Consider the following 16449-nt stretch of genomic DNA (forward strand, 5'->3'; position numbering starts at 1 on the left):
ACACACGCGTTAAGCGGTCCGGAGATCCGGCTATCCATGGATGCAGTCGAGGAGGAAAGCCCTAAGTCTGGCACACTCAAACAGGATAAAGTGCCAACCAGACGCTAGTTTACCAACTGAAACAGGTTAGCATTGATCATTGCCCGGCTAAACCTGCCATTGCACCGGAGTTGATGCGCCCAGCTCGCCAAAAGCTTCCTAACCACCGGAGCACAGCTTGTCCAAGACTCTAGCCCTGCTCCAGACCCACATCGACTCTCCGGATTTTCCCCAGATACATCTAGCCTGCCATTTCCGGGCTCGTGCACTGTCATTTCTGGAGATTTCGACACGTGGTGGGGGAAGCGCATGATGCAGTTTCCTTTCTCTGGGGTGTCTATATAAAGCGTGTATGCCAATGGAGCCTGTTGCTGCGATATTTTACTGTCCTACGCAACTTCAACATGTCTCAGTCTCAGGATAACGAATCAACCGTTAAGGTTGGCTCTGCCAGTCAGATTGAGAATGCTATCGACACTCAACATGATGGTCATATCCCTCCAAATACCGAGATTGATCAATCCTTCTGGAAAAGTGTCCGCGAGGCACCAATGGCTGTTGCTTGCTGTAGTTTTTCCTCTGCCTTGCGTTTCGCGCATATTGCTGATTACATGGCGTTCTAGGTTGCTACATGCTCTTCACGTGTATCATGTGGGGGTACGATGGTCTTGCAGCGGCTGTATGAAGTTTCTACTCTCCAACAAAAACCCTACTAATGGTTGCTCTTACAGATCGTTTTAACCATTCCACAATGGCGTCGTGATTACGGGTACATCTACAATGGAGACTACGTTTGTCTCAGCCGAATGGCAACTCGCTTTTACTGGAGCCTCAATGATCGGGCTGGTTTTCGGAGGTGCAATAACCGGAATCATCGCGAGGAAATTCGGCCAGAAGATCTGTATTCTCGGCGGCCACCGTAAGTACAATTGTGTGGTAGCTGAGACAAAACTCCTAACATCTGTAGTGCTTACCATAGGTGGTGTCTGCTGCCAATGGTACTCCATCGGAAACATGCCTGTCTTCTTTGCAGGAAAACTATTAACGGGTCTGCCATTGGGCATCTTCCTCACCATCTCCCCGGTATACTGCTCGGAAGTGTCGCCACCTCAGCTGCGAGGACCTCTTGTGGCGGCAATCAACTTTAGCATTGTTCTCGGTCAGCTCCTTGCCTACGGGGTAATGCGCGAGACACAGAAGATTCTCGAAGGACCCAACTCCTACCGCATCCTCTTCGCTGTTCAGTGGGGTTTCGCTGCACTGGGCCTCGCGTTCCTATACTTTGTTCCAGAATCGCCCACTCGCCTTGTTGCCCGTGGAAAGCTCGAAGATGCGAGGCAGAGTATCCATCGGTTATACTCAGCAAAAGTACCGGTCGACGAAGCCCTCCAGCGGATACAGCTGAACCTGAGTGAAGTCGCGAGTGCGAAGGAAAGCGCCGGAAGTCTGAAGGATTGTTTCAATTCCGCCAACCGGATCCGCACTTTGGTTTGCCTCAGTGTATTCTTCATCCAGGCTTGCTCCGGATCCACTTGGGTGCTCGGGTACATGGGATACTTCTTGCAGCTGAGTGGAATGGAAGGCGGCCAAGTGTTTGATATAACTGTTGCTATCACCGGTGTTATGGCTGTCGGCAACATGATGAGCTGGCCGTTGGTTGATCGACTGGGAAGGCGGACACTGATTCTAGCTGGTTTGTCCTTCTGTCACTGATCTTTTACCTTCCATTGCTTACATCCTGAACAGGCCTCTTCTTCTGTACGGGGTGTCTCCTACTCATTGCGGTCCTCTCTCTGTTCATCGACAAAGGCCGCCCGGTGCTACTTGCCCAGGTCAGTTTCATGGCAATCTGGGGATTCATGTATCAAGCGTCCATTGGATCTGTCGGGTACACTTTAATCACAGAGGTCCCAACATCATCTCTTCGTGAGATGACACAGTCCATGGGAACACTCGTGAACGGGCTCTCGAACTGCACATGGGCGTTTGCCTTGCCGTACATGATCAACCCAGATGAAGCCAATATGGGCGGTAAAGTGGCATTCGTGTTTTTCGGCATTCTTGTCGTCTCCGATATTTTCGTTTTCTTTTATTACCCCGAGACCAACGTAAGTGATAAGTTGCTGAGTGGTGGACTGGGCAATGCGCTGACAACCCTTGCAGAAACGAACATTTGAAGAAATTGATGAACTACACGCACGACGTGTTCCGGCTTGGAAATTCTCCAAGACGCAGCTTGAGCCAGGGTTTTACACTAGGGAAAGGAATGGTGAGAAGGTTGAAGCAATGTCGTAGATAGATAGGACCAGCGTAGTACCTAAATCCACAATAGCACTACATAGGCAATCGAGACACTATTTTAAGTGTTTAAACTAAAAGACGATCCATACCTTCCTAATAAAGGCAATAGCACAGCCAGGTATGTGCTCATGACTCGAGTGACTCCAACAACTCCACATCCTCCCCGCCTGTCAAAAATGCACCGCACGTTCCCCGCGGATTCCCCTCTTCTCTTTATCCCATGACCCAATGCCCATTGCAATTTCGACCACAAATGCCACACCCAAATACAGGTAGTCGGCGAAAGGCGTGCAAGGCCTGTGTTATACAGAAAACAGGGTGTCGACCACTGGGGCCGGGGCTACCCTGCCGTCAGTGCCACGGACTCGGCATAGATTGCAGCCTTGTCACCCAACCTATCTCTGAAGCCGAGTACGCCTTAAAATCCACTGCAGATACAAGCCATTGACCGTGTTTTATAGATCCTCTGAGGTCTCCATTCTCCCGCCGCCCGCCACTTTCTCTCCACCCAGTTCCAGCGGTGGTATTGGACAGGCCAGCGAATCAGTGTCGAGCCGCTCTCCAACGCGCGAGGAGCTATGGAATTTGTGCAATTTATGTGCAGCCAGCACTCTAAGCCAACTGCTGCAAGATTACGTTCTCGCTTTATACCCATTGACGCCAATCGTCCGTCGAAATGCTCTTCAGTCATATTTCTGCTCGCCATGTAATTACACCGCCCAAGAGCCAGATCTGTTTTCTGTCGTTCTAAGCCTCTGTTGCTATTCGATGGCCACTTTCCCACGCAAACTTACCATCTACCAAGCACGAGATCCGACACTGGCGAATTCATCGCCGCTCCAATTCCTTCAGAAGTGTGAGGAATATATTCTTTCCAAGCGTCCAACTGAGTATTTCGAGTCCAGCACCCAGGAGAAATGCGCCATTGCCTACTTTCTGGGTCTCTCATACAACCTTGTCGGTCTTCCAGGCCGATGCTTCTGGTATCTTAGCGAAATGAGGAGCCATATTCGTCGCTCGGGCTACGACTGCCCAGCTAATTACACTGTTCTGGATCCTGTTCAAGCCGAACTTGCAAAGAGGACATTTTGGCTATACTTCATTACAGAGATGTGCGTTTCTCGAATTCCTTAATGCGGCACTAGTACCGAACTAACCCTTACAGCCATGATCGTTTGTTTACCGGATATCAAGAAGAGAGATGGCTGTGGGATCCTATCCCCGAGGGCGTCTTCTTCCGCACTCCAGATCTGCCCTTTCTTCTAGGTCTTGAGGATAACCAAGAGACTGACCATGATGCAACTGTCAACTTGAAGCACCTTGTCGCGGTGTTCCTGACCTTCCAACCAAAGCATGAACCAAACCATGCCCTCCCAACGGACACCCAATCAAGCATATACGACACCATGCTCTCCAATATAACTGAGGTATTAGACAATGCGCCCCTGGCGCTGGTTATCAGTCCACCTGGTGCCTATCAAGATCCCACATCGTTCACCAAGATGGGCGCCATCCTCGCAAACGTGCAAGTCACTCGCCTGTGGGCAACAAGTTTAATTCTCGAGCGTCTGATCCTCCACCACGAAGAACACAAGTCACTTGCCAGTCCAGACTTAACAAAATGGTGGGCAGCTCGGGTTAAACTCGGCGAAGATCTCCTCTCTCTTCTTGAATCAGTCACTTTGGCAGAACTAGAAGCAAACGGTCCTCCCATTGTACGTTTTACGACATCCTAAACTCTACACACGATTTCTCTTTCTTTGAGATCTAGAGGCTAATAAACTATTTATGTGACAGATCTATAAAATTAGACGAATCGCCGGTTCACTCGTTCACAGAGATACCGGTATCCCAGAGCAAATCATAACCCGTGCCGCGGAGATCCTGCACCGGATATTAGTCCTCCTAGCGGAGCTGAATCGGTTCTCAGGGTAGGATACGCAGGCTGTGGACGGAAGAGGACGGTATCAGCCTATGTAACAGATCAAAACATCATGTGCAGGAATCAATGTCAATAAAAGTGCTTTCATAGGATTACGCTCCGCCTATTGGTTCAAGTCGGGCCTCTCTTGTCCGGCACATCTAGGGAAGCAAAATGCACCTCGAGGCTTATTCCTCCTCATACCAGTATCATGAGTTCCTCTATGGACCCATTAATATGGATCGCACCTACCACCCTGGGTGGCGGGTACAGGTGGACGCCCACTCCTTTCTACTTCAGTGATGAGATACTTCATATAAGGCTGGTCCGATATAATGCACCCCTGTCGTGCCTTCCTTTACGGTACCTAGATAGGTATACAGGCGTTTTTCTTGATTCAGTGGCGAGGACAACTCATGCGAGGTGGGTGCCATGCGCTGCCCAGGTACACCCGTGTACCTACCCCAGTCGCTGCTCCGCTTACAGCCATTGCATGGCAGCCCGACTTTCGTTCAATATGGGTGGAGTCGGTCCAGTATCAATCGAAGAAGGAGCAGTATGGCCTTCCATCTGGTCGCGTAGATGGATTTTCAGCTACTTGAGACTTGAGATGCCCGGTCACTACGCCATCGCACTGCCTGAACAATAAACCTCTGCTGAGACGATGGACTCGAGAAGCAAATCAATCAGCTGAATTGGAGTGTCTGTAAAGTGAGTGAATTACAGTACGTGATATGAAAAACATTGCGCAATAAAGCTTCAGCAAGGACACAGACCATCTCCCTAAACACCCGCCTGTCGAGCGATTCCAAGCGCGGTCCTGAGGCGCTCACACTTCCCAACCAGTTCAATTCGGATACTCGAAGTCATGAAGCTCTCACCTGCCAGGTCTAGGAGCTCCCCTTCATCCAGTTCGTTTACCATGTCCGAGCAAAGGGCTCTGACCGGCCCACCACGACCAAGGATGTAGCGTTCCACGATCTGAATAACTACATTGTCCGCAAATCTCTTCAATGCAACTTTGTAGTAGGCTTTCAGGATATCATGGATGTCGTTGACGGCTTGGTCCTCGTTGCTAATATGAAGCCCTTTCATCATAGCGGACAGGTTGCTGTACCTATTAGTAGCATCCGTGAACCCCATATTTTCTAGCCTGACCCTTACCCGCTCTGTCCGAAGGGCATTGAGTGTATCCGCATAGTAATGGTTGACTGTCTGTAGAATCCCCTTCCTTTCATCACTGAGAATCTCTGTGAGATGTTTTGTTGCTTGCTTGTGGCTCACTTCTTGCGCTCTAAGAAGGCGAGAGCCGAGCTTTGCTTTGACATCTTCATCTGGAATTAGATGGGCGAGCAAGGCATCGTTGTACGCTTCAACTGCGCTTTTCACCTTCTCAATGTAGCTAAGTGCAATGCCACACCAAGGTCCAGACTGCCGTCGAAAGAGATTCTCGAGGACCCGAGGATTCACGGTACCAGGTAGTTCGGTTCCGCGCGATTCACGATAGACGCGACGAATCCAATCATTTATATCCTCCTCGTATTCCTCGTCTACCTCGTCGTCCGCCTCATCCTCTGCGTCGGCCTCAGAATCCACTGTAACTCGTGAGTAATCTGGGTCTTCCTCTCCATCCACCGTGCGAAAGACTTTTGCATGCCCTTCTCTGGTAATAATCCTGGAGAACTCTTCGTTTAGGGCGCAAACGTGCATACGAAGCTTTAGCACACTATTTCCGCTCAGCTCAGGGTCATAATTTCCACCAAGGGCATCGTCGACCTCCTTTCCGTAGGAGATGGCCACACGGTTCAAGAAGCGCCGCTGGTCGATGGCCGTCTGGCGCGACGGTCCCAGTAGGTCAAGTTCACTTTCAGTACCTGCCAGGGAAGCTTCAATATCTTTGATCACACTTGGAAACTCGCTCCTGATGTGGTCGTATAGAAGTCCCCCAAGGAATCGCTTCAAGGACTGGATTCCGACCCGATCCTTGGGAAGCTCCGACCAAGGGGCTTCTGTGGAAAAAAATGTAGCCTCCTTCCTGTGGCGACCCTCGATGGTCATCCCCTCGTCGATTTCCTTGGTCGAGCGGTTCTTCACCGCAAACCAACCATGAGTCAACTTTTCAACCTGGTTTCGTGCGATTCGCATAACCTGACAAGGTCAGATACATGTCCGCGGGCTAGGAAAGGCAACTATAACTTACACCACCTTCATCTCCATCCTCGACAGCATCGCATTTCGTGATTATCCCTACGGTGCGCTTTCCGGCTGGGTCCGCCGCCCTCGCCATCTGGAAACTATCGCAATGTCAGAAGCAATTATTTGAATCCGGAGAGATATGCGCACACTCCCTGGTTGGCTAGATTGTTTCGAGCATCCATGACTGCACTGCATAGGGTCAGACATGTACCTTCACTAGACTTCAGTTCACTCACAGGATGATTGTTCTCTTGTCGGTGATGTATCTCTGGATCAGCTTTCTAATGATGGTTTTATCCTCATCCGTTTGGTACTTGGTGGGATCTGTCTTGGTCAGTCATCGCTCACCCGGATAGAAACTGCGACTTACTGTGAAACAATCCTGGGACGTCCACCACACTAAGATGCTGATGGTCTGGGCCGGACAGTTCGATCTTCAGAATATCATCTGAGAACCTTTTCTCGATATTCTCGATATCCGTAGTGCTGGGCCCCGGTATACCCATTGCTTCAGCTGCCTGTCATGATTGATCAGCATCCGGCGTACAGACTATGATATTGCCATACCTCGTCAAAGACACGGGCAAAGTCATCACTGCCAAATTCGTCATGTGCCAGGTTTCGCTCAAAATTTTCCAGCTTCTTCTTAAGTTCCTCATCTGTCTGTGAAGACGGTCCGGGGATGATAGTAATGCGAGCAGCAGATTCATCGGAAGGGGCACGGCGAAGTACAATCTGGGTAGCGAACCGGGTGCACAGGTCGCTGGCGACGGGGAAAGATAAACCTGTCAGTCCCTCCAGTAAAGACGATTTTCCACTAGATTGATCTCCGACGACGACAAGCTGCGGCAGAGACACGCTTTCGCTGACTCCAAGCTCTCTGAGCTTGTCGATCACTTCGAGCACGAGAGCTCTCTTCTCGTTATGAAGGTCGGTAGCGGCCTTGAAGGTCATGTTTGCCTTTAACTGCATTCTCGAACAGGGCAATTAGTCTTTGCACGCGGACTTGAATAGAGTGTGTTGAGGGATCTGAAGGTGATTTACTTATGGATGCTGTGGAGGTGGTATGGCGATGGCTTTTAAACCACAAAGTAGATAGATGGAACTTTCGAGCATGATGTTGAGGAGGCTGAAATTGAAGCTCGGTGTGCCTTGTGTTGGTGTTTGGTGTTTTGTGTTTCGTTTGCACTGCCCTCTTCCGGCAGACTCAACCCCAACCACTCGTTCACTGCGCCGCCAACTCCCATCTCGGTCCATTGGTTATCATCAACCCATTGCGGGGTTTGATGCCGACTAAAGGCACATTCCAATGTGTTCAGCTGAAATTTATCGTCAAGCCAAGCGACGCGTATGCCTAGAGGCGCCATCAGCCTCGTCGCCGCAGCCCCTGTGATAACACAATAACAGCGGCACAGAGAAGGCTCAACCTGCAACTCTCGTTTGCTTCATAATGGCGAGTGTGGCTTATATGGTACGAATAGTTTCAAAACCTCCCCTTCCTTCGAAACTCGAATAACTTGCTAATGTCAACAGTGTACTCGAGGTAGTCAACCTCCGTGCCGCAACACCAGAACATCATCAATACCCACCGTATTGCGTATGCCTTGTTAGGCTCTGGGATCTGTCTCGCCTTGTTACCGTAAGGCAGAGTCCGGTTTCGAGAAAGTCAAGTTATTGAATCAGAAGACACGGCTCGCTTCCAGGTCGGTAGCACACTGCTGTCGAGGCTACATCCAGTTAACGCACAAATCCTGCCATGCGAAAGCGTGTCCTGGTTTTTACCCATGACACCTCACAGAAATAAATTGTCGGTGATGATTTCAGCGACCGGAAGGTACGATGGCGCTGTCTGAGAATGGCAACAGCACTCAGCATCCGCCGACTCATCCGCATCTCACCTCGCACTACAGGAGGGTTTTAAAATCCTCAGTTGTGAGATTCCTTCGGTTCCAGCTACATCGTGGCAAGTACCATGCTATGGTTCGATGGCCAATATAATAGGTGTAAGTCAACTAAGCCAGCAATATAAACTTACACCGGCGACCACGATTGCAGCCCTGACATACTGGATCCTGTTCCTCCACACTCATATACTTCACATCAGGTTGCAGGTAACTCAACGGCTCACGGGGCTTCTATTTCTTTACCATAGACTAGCCAAATAACCCGCCCTCGGCGATCTGATATAATTCAACCCTGCTTGCCTGTCTAGAATCAACTATCAATAAAGCCCTTCCGGGGCACATTCCATGAATGACCGCAGATCAACATGCAAAATAAGATTTAGAGTAGAAGTACAATGATGTCAGAGCCACTGAGCCAGTCAATAGCTCCAGGCACAGCGTTATCATGGTACCGACACACCGGCGGGGGATCGGCCCTGTCCATTCGGTAGACCCATCCTTCGGACCCGATATCAACGAAGGACCAAGATCAGGCCATCGTCCCGAGGATATGGGAGACCCAGTGTGTTCTGCATAGAGTCCACCGCTGCTGTCAGGTACGCGAATGTGGTCGATAAGGTTGCATGGGATGTGGATGTGCATATACTCCGTATGCCATGCAGGCGTAAAGAACAAATACTGATGTATATGCACCCGGAGTTATAGTGCGCGGTCCAGGGCACTGTACGTCTCTGTTGTCTAATATCCGGGTACCTGACAAAGGGCACATGGTGGTGGGTTGCATATGCACTTTATGTATGGAGGAGTCAGCCGCACGGATGCTCTTCATAGGATGGAGCCCTATATTCTAATCTCGTGAGCATTCTATTGACGCTATAGTGGTCTTCATCTCGTCTATCCTGCTCCAATATACAAGTACTGGATATTGGTCAGTGATTGCACCTATATCTCGTCGGATATGTTGAACCAGCACCATCGTTCTATGGATATGCGGAAGAGCAAGCTAGCTACTCATGAATCTTGGATATACACTAAATTGCTCCCGCCATCGCTATTAACAGTGTAAAGAGTTGAGGTGCAGAGTGGAACAGGTCAGAAGCATATTAGTACCATCCAGACACAAACTGTGCTCTATACAATGACTCTCTTGAAGCACTATAACTGAAACTAGAGACAATTTTGGGTCTTCAATTCTATTTGTCACCCATATCAAAAGTGTATAAGCCCTACAAGTCCCGTGGTGTAATATTTTCCAGTATATGGTAAACATATCAGACCAAAACTTCATTGCAAAGCATAACACATAACTGCGCTTAATACAACTCAATCTGTCATAAAGCTACTGGAATTATCTACGGCTAAATCAGCGTCTACGACTGATCGAAGCTCGACAGGATTGGTGGCTGTTGTTCCCTGAGACCTCTTAGCTATTCTGCTAACTCATTCAGCCCGGTGATAATCAGCTAAGCGGCCTACAGCCCACGACCAACCGGGATTATTTTCCAGGCACTCAGCATGTTGCGCGGAGTACTCCGTAATGAGTGTCGAAAACAGGGCCTCACATGGGGCCAAACCCAGTCCCACCGGCAGTGGGCCTGATGAAGTCTCCATATCGTCGAGAGATCTGCAACACCGCAATTCCCGCGTTGGGGAAAAGAAAGACGTAAATAAATATCCATAAAAAGCTGCAGAAACTGAAAGCCCCAAGATGACATCAAAGCGGAGCGAGCAGCCCCAGAATCACGGCGGTGGAGTGTTCATGGTCCACGTCGATGTCGACATTGACAACACCCACACCATCCACCAAGACTCCGTAGTCCGTCCATTCTCCCACGATCCTGGGAGCGGCCACTAAATTAGTAAATCGACCAGTTTGCAAGAGTTCAATGGTGGGAAAAGCAGCCGATGATCCACCGAGAATCAGGTTCCGATCGGGCCCACTTGAGCTTTGATACAGCCCTAGACCCATAGTGAGGAAGCCCAGCCAGCCACCCGCATCTCAATATCCGTGCGGTTCTCCACGGTGAGAACACTGCCCTTGGGTCGAGGTTCGATTGGGCTAGAACCTGTTTTGGATTGACGATGCGCGGGATGGAGCTCCATTAGACTCTGAGATCCAAGATTCGGCCAAGCTCGGCAGGCGACACGCGGGCGAACAGGTTCCAGTTATTGGCAGATATGGTTCGTCAGGAACAGGAGCTGAAGCTGTAGCTTGGTGCTGATCGCGAATCCTGAAGCCTGCGAGCGCTGGATGCCTGATTTTCTTTGTTGCAGTGCAGCGCTTCGCTTCGTTGGCGAGATGTGGCTTGAGGCAGCGGGAAGTGTATCGCGACTATAGCCGTGGTGGGAAGGGGCGATAATGCGAGCGCGATCATTGTGGATGTGTACTGGAGCACAGGGGTTGAGTAGGAAAGCTGACGTGGTTGACGTGCCGCGCTGCATGGGAATGAGACATCCATGCGCGGTCGGGATGATGCCATTATTGGAGTACTGGCCTCCGTATCGCACCTTCATCGGAAGGTTTTCCTACGTCGGAAGCAGTAACAGTCTGGACTCTGGAGTTCGTGGGTCAATAATCTTCAGACGACCTTGCCGGAGCGCAGAACTATCGCATAACAAGGGGTCTCGAACGATAGCATTCAATATCGCACATCTCGCCCGATAGTGGCCTTCAAAATTGAAGCTCCAAAGGAGTCAGGACAGGTCCGACTCAGAGCCCCCGAGTCATTGTTTAGGGGTTATTCTGAAGGAAAGGAGGCCGGCAAAGCTTGGTTGCGCATACCTAGGCTGACCTGGCGGAAAATTAATCCTGACGTGGCGGATCGGCAAAGCTTGCTATTTCCACGGCGCCTTCTCTTCCGCACACCCTCCGGTAAAAGTACGTTCCTGCATGGCGTTCATTAGCACGCTCCACTCCAGCTCGTCCGCTGCAGATCATTTACTAAGATGTTCTGGCTAGATGTGACGTCGCTGCAGCTTCCGCCTCGGCGACACACTCGCTCAAACGGGAAATTCAATATCTCAAAAAAATGAGTTTTATTTGTTGGCGGCGGGGTAAGTCTGTCCTGTCGCGAAGACAGCTTCCTGGGACGCGACGAGCATCTTGACTTTTCGTTCTGCGCAAAGCTTTCAAAGTCGACACCTGTATAGCTGCACCAGAACAGTGCCCATCATGATCTTCTCCGCTCCATCCTGGGTGCCAGAAATTCCCATCGAGATCCCCGACTCCATTCCCGTCGGCGAGTTTGCGCTACAAGGCAACGCAAACCTCCCCCCGCAATGCGGCGGCAAACACCCCTTCGTCGATTCCATCACAGGAAAGTCATACACATCCAAGACCCTCGTCAAGCGCGTAGATAACCTCTCGCGCGCCCTCGCGCAGGAGCTCAAGTGGTCGCCCAACGAAGGTGCGCCAGAAGATAAGGTAGTAGCTGTTTACAGCTGGAATACGGTCAGTAGAGCTCGTCCAGTAAGGAGATACGAATTAACAAGGTGATGTAGCTTGATTTCTTCGTCGTCTGCTGGGCTGTCCACCGTCTCAATGGAATAATCCTCCCAGTCCATCCCTTCAGCATCGTCCCCGAGATCGTGGCGCATATGAAGCGCGCGAATTGCAAGGTTGTGTTTACAGACCAGTCTCTGATCGCGAATGCGCTCGAGGCCGCGAAAGAGCTCAATCTTCCAAATGATAATATCTACACAATGGCTCTGCCGGAGGGCTACCTCCAGAACGGCGATCCGATTGACCAGTTCACTTCCGTGGAGGAGCTGCTTGTCGAGGGTGAAAACTCAGAGAAACTCGAGCCCCTGAAGTGGGAGAAGGGGCAGGCAAAGACGCAGATTGCGTATTACTGTGCGACGAGCGGAACCTCTGGGAAACAGGTAGGTCTATCTCCTCAAGAACCGCATTCAACTACTGATACGGGCGTAGAAACTCGCCAAGATCACCCACTACAACTTCATCTCGAACGTCCTGCAAGCAGCCATGTTCGAATCGCACGCGAAGTCAGGGAGAAGCGAGATCGCGACCGGCGCGATCCCATTTACACACGGCTACGGCCTCTGCCTCGGGCATCTCACCGTCTACCGCGGCGACAGCCTAATCGTTATCCCGCGATTCGATATGCAACTCATGCTAAAGATCATCCCGCAGTATAAGATTGAGCGTCTCTGGCTGGTCCCGCCAATCCTGGCTGCATTTGCCGCGAATCCCTTCTTACTCGATTTATACGATATCTCCTCCGTGCAGAGCATTGTTACCGGTGCTGCAGCGTTGGATAAAACCCTTGCAGGGAAGTTGGTGGCGCTGCAGCCGCATTGGAAATTCATCCATGCTTATGGTACGTTACACTGCAGGGATCCCTATTTACACCGCATAAATCTTAACCAAGCTCACACAATTCTTTTGTTTCAATAGGTCTCACCGAAACCGGTGTAATTGCCACCTTCACTTCTGCCCACGATGTCTGGCACGGCTCATCAGGCTCCCTCATTCCACAATTCCAAATTCGTCTTGTCAAGGAGGACGGAACTGACGCTGAGGGGTTGGATGTGCCCGGCGAGGTACACTTCAACTCACCGAGTGTCTTTGCGGGGTATTTAGGGGACGACGAGAGCAATAAGAATACATTCGATGAAAAGGGGTGGTTGAAGTCCGGCGATATCGGTGTCTTCCGAATGAACGAGCAGAGCGGAAACGCGCATTTGTTTATTCTCGATCGGATTAAGGATTTGATTAAGGTTAAGGTATGTTCTCCCTTGATCTTCTATCTGTGTCACGCGATACCAGTATAATTATGCTGATGATTTTGCTGCAACAGGGCGAACAAGTGGTCCCGCGCGATATCGAATCCGTTCTCCTCACACACCCCGCCATCACCGACTGCGCGGTGATCGGAGTCCCCGACGAGATGTCCGGCGAGCGCGCAAAGGCGTACATTGTCCGGAGTAAAACCGAGATGACGGACTTAGATGAGGACGATCTCGCGGATCATGTGGATGAGTATGTGCAGGGGAAGCTGCATGAATCACATTGGTTGCATGATCGGATCGAGGTGCTAGAGAAGCTGCCGAAGAGTGAGAGTGGCAAGGTGCTGAAGAGGGAGTTGAGGAAATTGAATTAGTTCAAATGGGTCTTGTAAGGGGTTTATGCAAGGATCAAAGGGGTGATACTCCGCGTACATAGTAATCTTTGAGCCTGGGGTAGAGTTTGTCTGAGGCGGGAGAAGGTTCAAAAAAAGTCGATACTCAACCAAAGGCTGTATCCAGGGCTCCTACGCGGTAACGGAGTATAATCTTTGTGTAAGCGGTTCAAATCCGACATTTCGGTCGCAATCCATGTCCTCGGAAGGCTTCGAACTAAGCGGCAGCCCATTACTACCAGAGAAGATGTTGTCGGAGTGACATTTTCTCCGCTACAGCTTGTACTGTACTAGCCGATGTGATAGCACCATTCACTGCAAGGAGCACCACACATGCATTCATTTTATTTGATTCCATTCCATGCACGGACCTTACGTCATGCATCTAAGCACTATCCTAGGCTGCCCCCCCCCCCGAGTTTAGCCGAGGTTGTGGCGGCGATTCTCCAGCTCAATCCGAATACTCGAACAGCTGCGTTCAGTTGGATTTCGCCCTAGACACTTGTACACAGAAGGACATTATTATCTTGACGTACGTATGAATATTTGTGGACGATCATCAGACATCTATGTTCTTCCACCCTGAGATAGGTAGTCCGTAAATGTCCCGCATCTAAATATATATTTTGGTCCGAGCATAGTATAATCTTCTGCTCCAAGAGACAGCTACCTCTTCAATACAAAAATCAAAGCATGAAAGAGATGGCATATCTGAACTAGAATATTATTATATCAAATACCGTTCACTGATTGTACAATGAAATCCGCCTAAAGACACAGTACTTGGTAAACACCTCATCTGTCTTCAACCGCTCCACAGCTTCCGGCTCACACTGAATCTGAATCTCAAACCCGCCATCTTTATCTTGGGGAAATAGATAAAGCAATCCCGTCTCTCTCGAGTAAGAGCGCACGCTCGTTGGTGTTCCCAGCGCACCGCCCCAATTCTGCTTAAGTGCCTCGATACCTGAGATATCCGTCACACCGAGATCAGGACCGGGAAAGTAGTTGTATTTCCACGCAACATCTGTGACAGCTGGAGCGTCGTTGACTAAACCGATCAACGTTCGCACACTTTGTTCGCCAGTACTCTCGGTGGCAACGCGGACTGCTTCGGCGAGGGGGACGAGAGATTCTGGAGTTGAGGGAGTGCATATTGTCGAAATGGGCATGCGTACGCGCGCGGTGGGCTCATTGATATTTCCGATAAAGTCGTCTGGGAATGGTGGCTTTGTCCTTGCGCGGAAGTCGAGGCGGGTGGTGAAGAGGGAAGAGCCGTCGGGATAGGTTTGGTCGAGCTGGCGGGCGATGCTCATATGTTTCCAGACAAGTGCCGAGACAGCTTCGACCTTGGTAAACTGCGCCGCGTTGTCTGTTTCTGCCTTTGCCAGAGTGTTTCGGAGGTTCTTTAGAGTTGCATCGCTGAAGTACCAGGTGCTTACGGCGTAGGGGACTGTCACGGCATCTTGACGGTCAAGAAAGTGAGAGCCGCTGGTGTCTTCGCGCGCAGTGCTATCGATGGTGTACTCTGGGAGCTTATCGACAGTAACATCGCGCAGTCCATGATCCAGCCGCCACCGGGAGCTCTCTCCAGGTGTCGCAGGCTGATCAGGTTTACCTTGTGTAATCGATGTTTTTGTGTGCTTGGCCCAGGCGTCAATTAGCGTGCTGAAAGCTCTCGCATCGCAAACTGAGTGATGCCATGCGACAGCAACAATCACACCACCCTCGATCAGATTGACCTGTAGCAGAGTTGCGGGTAGCCCCTGTGCGGTTGGAGTCGGTTGCGGGATGAAGAGGACATCGTGAGGAATATCGGCGGTGGGAAAGTGCTTCGCCTCGAGATCAGAGTAGCTACCATAGACCCAAGAATCTTGCTTTGTCTGGTCAACAACCTTCATCGGCACTCCCGAGTCTGGTCCGATGCGCAATTCAAGCTCCTTTCGTTGCGAGGCTGGTACTGCTACCACGGTGGTCGCAAAGTCTGGCAGCTCGCTCAGGGCCGTCGCGAGGCCTTGTCTCAGGTGGTGAACAATGTTATCGGACTTCTTTGTTGCATCTAGCTCGAAGCATATGACGGACTTTGCGTAGAATCGCATAATCTGCTGATCCAATGCTGAAAGCTTGAACACATCCTCGCTCACAGGGACGGTGAGCTTGACTAGTGTTTCTTCCATGGCGACTAATGCTGTCAGCTTGAGTGCAACTGAACGATATGCAGTATAATGATAACCTACACAGAAAAGCTCAGAAAATGCGACCGGGCGGGGCAAGAATGGTGGCGAGTATAAGAAGAGGGTGCGGAGGATGAAGTCAGGTGTTTTTACCAAGGCAGCTCTCAACAACAACGCGTCTATCCCGTCAACACAACTCACTTCCAATTCCAATTGCCCTCTGCAGCGCTTCCATCAATACACCAACCGATCTGGATCTTTTCATCACTTCCCATCGTTCCCCTCAGCGTTCAAGTCCCACATTTTAGCGCCCATCGGCATCGCATGGCGGTCCCACTTGGCTTTCCTTCGCGCAAAGATAGCGTCGCCGATCAATCTGCTTCCTTCGCGTCAGATGCCTGCCGATCTGGTTCATTTGGAGTTTCGAGCCCGATCAACTGAGTGGTGAGCATTCTGGACCTTTGAGACTCTCATCACTTGTTGATCGATTTCCTTCGTGCGTCATCGTGTGCTAACTGATGATTTTTGAGCTCGTTACGCTGTGCCCTGGCCCGTCATGTCCACTCTACTACGACCACGTCCAGGGTCGCCTCGGATAGCGTCGACGATTGGACCTGCAGGAAGCGACCGCTCAGAGGTGGTCAAGGACGAAGCTCGGTTGCTCGATGGAGACCCCGGCAGAGACGTATGATTCATCCCTGGCGGAAAGGCCTGCCAATGGCCCCGACCGCCGCACGTAATGGAAATGGAAACAAATAATCAATCGCCCTGAT

At 50.6% G+C, this 16449-nt stretch overlaps 5 protein-coding genes across 5 annotated transcripts; 3 read left to right on the top strand and 2 right to left on the bottom strand.

Moving 5' to 3' along the window:
* The first annotated feature begins 340 nt into the window (after window positions 1–340).
* Window positions 341–2387, top strand: BJY04DRAFT_194131 (general substrate transporter). The gene is made up of 5 exons (XM_073712019.1): window positions 341–718; window positions 771–958; window positions 1007–1732; window positions 1786–2147; window positions 2203–2387. The coding sequence occupies exons 2-5, from the start codon at window positions 820–822 to the stop codon at window positions 2332–2334; spliced, it is 1359 nt and encodes a 452-aa protein (XP_073569082.1). The 5' UTR covers window positions 341–718; window positions 771–819; the 3' UTR covers window positions 2335–2387.
* On the top strand, window positions 444–724 carry BJY04DRAFT_220388 (uncharacterized protein; the record flags this gene model as incomplete). The annotated part of the gene is made up of 2 exons (XM_073716856.1): window positions 444–606; window positions 663–724. 2 exons carry the CDS (start codon window positions 444–446, stop codon window positions 722–724), a joined length of 225 nt encoding a protein of 74 aa, XP_073569083.1.
* Window positions 2388–5044: 2657 nt separating the features above from the next.
* Window positions 5045–7411, bottom strand: BJY04DRAFT_220390 (dynamin family protein; the record flags this gene model as incomplete). Its single annotated transcript, XM_073716857.1, has 6 exons — window positions 5045–6409; window positions 6462–6555; window positions 6605–6646; window positions 6694–6781; window positions 6828–6975; window positions 7025–7411. 6 exons carry the CDS (start codon window positions 7409–7411, stop codon window positions 5045–5047), a joined length of 2124 nt encoding a protein of 707 aa, XP_073569084.1.
* Window positions 7412–11533: 4122 nt separating this feature from the next.
* Window positions 11534–13784, top strand: BJY04DRAFT_229202 (acyl--CoA ligase; the record flags this gene model as incomplete). Its single annotated transcript, XM_073719010.1, has 5 exons — window positions 11534–11812; window positions 11863–12243; window positions 12293–12701; window positions 12779–13107; window positions 13182–13784. 5 exons carry the CDS (start codon window positions 11534–11536, stop codon window positions 13482–13484), a joined length of 1701 nt encoding a protein of 566 aa, XP_073569085.1. The 3' UTR covers window positions 13485–13784.
* Window positions 13785–14239: 455 nt separating this feature from the next.
* On the bottom strand, window positions 14240–15517 carry BJY04DRAFT_194137 (transferase family-domain-containing protein). Its single transcript, XM_073712020.1, has one exon. The coding sequence runs from the start codon at window positions 15401–15403 to the stop codon at window positions 14246–14248; it is 1158 nt and encodes a 385-aa protein (XP_073569086.1). The 5' UTR covers window positions 15404–15517; the 3' UTR covers window positions 14240–14245.
* Between the last annotated feature and the right edge of the window lie 932 nt (window positions 15518–16449).

Source organism: Aspergillus karnatakaensis, assembly GCF_047715665.1.
Source record: "Aspergillus karnatakaensis strain CBS 102800 unplaced genomic scaffold BJY04scaffold_39, whole genome shotgun sequence".
NCBI classification, from domain to species: Eukaryota; Fungi; Ascomycota; class Eurotiomycetes; order Eurotiales; family Aspergillaceae; genus Aspergillus; species Aspergillus karnatakaensis.